This window comes from Mus caroli, chromosome 7 (assembly GCF_900094665.2).
Source record: "Mus caroli chromosome 7, CAROLI_EIJ_v1.1, whole genome shotgun sequence".
Taxonomy (NCBI): domain Eukaryota; kingdom Metazoa; phylum Chordata; class Mammalia; order Rodentia; family Muridae; genus Mus; species Mus caroli.
This window is the reverse complement of record NC_034576.1, coordinates 45815440-45819374: the sequence shown is the minus strand read 5'-3', so window position 1 is coordinate 45819374 and position 3935 is coordinate 45815440. Positions and strand designations below refer to the sequence as shown.

Genomic DNA, 3935 nt, shown 5'->3' with positions numbered 1-3935 from the left:
ACTCTTTCTGGCTCTCTGACTCCTTATGTATAGATGTATGGATGTACGTATGTATGTATGTATGTATGTATGTATGTATGTATGTATGTATGTATGTATATGCCTTTCTGTCTCTCTGTGTTTCGGTCTCTGTGTGTGTGTGAGTGTGTGTATCTTTCTGTCTCTGTGTGCTTCTTTCCCTGACTCTCTCTTCCTTCCTCCCTCCCTCCTCCCCCTCTTCTGACTTTGAGGAATCACCCTGATTCTCTCATCTCACTCCCTCCATCTCCTGCCCTGTCCCCCAGCCAGTATAATGTTTGGCTGGGCAAAACCAAGCTATTCCAAGAAGAACCGTCTGCACAGCACCGATTGGTCAGCAAAAGCTTCCCCCACCCTGACTACAACATGAGCCTCCTCATAATCCACAACCCAGAACCTGAGGACGATGAGAGCAATGACCTGATGCTGCTCCGTCTCAGCGAGCCAGCTGACATCACAGATGCTGTGAAGCCCATTGCCCTGCCCACTGAGGAGCCCAAGCTGGGGAGCTCATGCCTAGCCTCAGGCTGGGGCAGCATTACACCCACCAAATGTAAGTCTTCTCCAAGCAACACAGCTCGGTGTGGGGGAGGGGCAGAGGACTTGGCCCTGCTTACCACCCACTTTTCCCCTGCTCCACAGGGCAAACCCCAGATGATCTCCAGTGTGTGTCCATCAAGCTCTTGCCTAATGAGGACTGTGTCAAAAACCATAATCAAAAGGTGACAGATGTCATGCTGTGTGCAGGAGATACGGATGGAGGCAAAGACACATGCAAGGTGAGATAGACCCTCCTGCAGTGAGGTGAAGGGCTGAAAGAGGGAACTGAGGTTCTTGGTTCCCACTTCAACACCCAGACTAGGCAGGCTCTTTGCATCCTTCCCTATGGAAGGGATGCGCCCTGGGAGGGGAGGATCCTGTTGCTGGTACTATTTCTCCTCTGTGACTTTGCTTGGGGGATGGTCCTGTGAGGCCCTCACCACAACCCAATGTCCTCATAAGATCTGGGCTCCCAAGAGCTGGATTCCCTCACTTACTGACCAGAGCTGCCTCTTAGAGTGCCTGTGTTCCTCCATGGGAGTCAGTTCCAGGTTGTCTACTAGAATCCAACTGCCAGGTGCTTTCTTGCTCCTGTCCCTGTCCTTCTTTCAGGGTGACTCAGGAGGCCCACTGATCTGTGATGGTGTTCTCCATGGTATCACAGCATGGGGCCCTATCCCATGTGGTAAACCCAATACGCCGGGCGTCTACACAAAACTTATTAAGTTTACCAACTGGATAAAAGACACTATGGCAAAAAACCCCTGAGTGTCACATTATCTGTTGTTCTCAATAAAATACACCATGCAACAAATGAGTTCAAGGTCTGACATTCTCTGTCCTACTGGAGTAAGATCAAGGATCCTTCGGCTAAGGTCTGGACTTCCAAAGTAGATCAGCAAGGGACAGGTGTACATGTACTGTTGGCTAAGGGGGTGGGGTTGAGACAAATGCAGACAAAAAGCTCAGACTAACTCAGGAATGCCCATAAATCTCCTATGGCAAGAAAAATGTTCAGATCACACAGGAAAAGATTAATGACATCAGAATGATTGACTCCAGCTAGGCCTGACCCTATACTGGAAGAAGAAGAGATGATAAACAGTCAGACACTGAGAATTCAGACTGCCAAACTGGGTTTCTTGAGCTGAGCTGGGGTTTTATGTTAATGAAGCCTTGAATTGAGGGAGAAGAGTCTGTCCACAGAAGGGCAGGGACTGCCCCAAAGGCTAGACTGCAGTGTCTCAACCAGTGGACACTGGACGGGATTTCTTTGGTAGGGCTGTCCAAAGGATGAAGAGTGACTTAGAACCATTTCCTGTGGCGCAGAGAATCACCCATTGTCTTAGTCAGGGTTTCTATTCCTGCACAAAAATCATGACCAAGAAGCAAGTTGGGGAGGAAAGGGTTTATTCGGTTTACATTTCCACACTGCTGTTCATTACTAAGGAAGTCAGGACTGGAACTCAAAGCAGGTCAGAAAGCAGGAGCTGATGCAGAGGCCATGGAGGGATGTTCTTTACAGGCTTGCTTTACCTGGCTTGGTCAGCCTGCTCTCTTATAAAACCCAAGATTACCAGTCCAGAGATGGTCCCACCCACAAGGGGCCTTTGCCCCTTGATCACTAATTGTGAAAATGCCTTACAGTTGGACCTCATGGAGGCATTTCCTCATCTGAAGCTCCTTTCTCTGTGATAACTCCAACTGTGTCAAGTTGACACAAAACTAGCCAGTACACCCATCTTGGGAATAGGGCCACACTGCTGCTGCTGCTACACAGGACCACAAAACACTGTCTTTTTAGAGGAGCAAGCCACAGCTAACAGTATCAGAGAACTTCCAGAGAAGGGTCCCTGCCAATACTCAGTCAGAAAGGAGTAGGCCTTAGCGAGTGGAGCTGATCTTGCCACCTGTGTCCTGAGCCTGAAGGTGCTACATACTCTCAGGGGAAGTATGGAACATCAAGGGAGGTTTGATGGAAACTGAGCCACAGGGACAGAGGTTTTGGCATCTGGCTGCAGGAACTCATCAGTGTCCTGAGAAGATGACATATCCCTCTGTTGGAGAGTTCCATGGTAGTGCACAAAGCAGTTTACAACAGACAACTTCTGGGCAGGCTCCAAGGTCCTGTCCAAAATGGACTGCTGCTGCAACTGCAATGAGTGATGTCTCAAGGCCCAATGGAAGTAGCTGAGCCTCTGCTCCATGGAAGGCAAACTGTAGCTCCACATTAGTACTTGGTTGATGAAGGACAAAGTTCCTCTGGGAAGGGACCCCATGAGCACTTGACTCAGAGCCCTACCCCAAACCCTAACTAAGCCCAGGAGGCTGATCCCCTTTCCTGGGCTCCGCCCCTGACCTTTGCAGGCACTGCCCTTCCATCTGAGGCCCCGCCCTCACCTAGCCACAGCATCAACCACAAACAGAGTCAGGCTGAGGAGAATAAGGAGCCCTGTACTGGGGTGGGGCCAGAGGAGGACAGAAGGCTAGACAGGGAACACCACCACCCCCCAAAGGAAAGAGAGACAAACTCCCTGACCTGCCAAAAGTAGACATACACACACACACACACACACACACACACACACACACACACACACACACCACAAATGGATACACACTCAGAGGGGAAAGGAAAATGGGGGACAAGTTCATCAGTCACAATAGTGGGCAAAAAGATTTTAATCACAGCTACTTATGATGCTGAGGCAAGAGAATGGCATATTGAAAGCCAGCATGGATGACAGAGTGAGTCCAAAGCCACCCTGGCATACAGAGAAAGCCCAAGAAAGACGCAGAGACACCCCTCCCCCTAGGAGCTGCAGAGTTGGAAATCTAGCCACACCTCTGGGTAAGATGAGGTTCTGGGTTTTGGTGGAGGATCATAGTCACCCTTTCCTTTGTCAACACTTACCGATGCCAATGCTAAGGAAATTGAAGATGAAGTCTATCTTGTCCAAGCAGTGGTAGACTGGTCAGAAGGAGAGGAACATGGTGATCCAGAGAATGAGGCATAGTACCAGGGCCAGAAATATGAAGCCCTTGTTCATGTGAATGCAAACTGGAGAGTTGGAAAGATAACTACAGTTACCCCAACCTCTGTCTTTCTCTCTGTCTCTCTGTCTCTCTGTCTCTGTCTCTGTCTCTGTCTCTGTCTCTGTCTCTCTCTCTCTCTCTCTCTCTGTCTCTCTCTATCTGTCTCTCTCTCTCTCTCTCTTTCTTTTTCCAACCCTCTCTCCCTCCACTCCTTTATCTCTCACTCTTGCTCTTCCTCTCTCCTTCCTCTTACACTGTGATGAGCCCAACCTAAGTACTCCATCAGCTGGGGAGTTATACCATTTAGAGACACATAGATGTTATCTGTCTCAAAATACAAG

General features: G+C 49.3%; 2 protein-coding genes across 2 annotated transcripts in view; one reads left to right on the top strand and one right to left on the bottom strand.

The window, feature by feature from the left end:
• The window catches only part of Klk15 (kallikrein related peptidase 15), a 642438-nt gene that overhangs the window by 17719 nt on the left and 620784 nt on the right, over nucleotides 1–3935 (bottom strand). The gene's annotated exons all lie outside the window — the stretch shown is intronic.
• Nucleotides 289–1326, top strand: LOC110298268 (kallikrein 1-related peptidase b11). The gene is made up of 3 exons (XM_021167404.1): nucleotides 289–571; nucleotides 661–797; nucleotides 1171–1326. The coding sequence occupies exons 1-3, from the start codon at nucleotides 385–387 to the stop codon at nucleotides 1324–1326; spliced, it is 480 nt and encodes a 159-aa protein (XP_021023063.1). The 5' UTR covers nucleotides 289–384.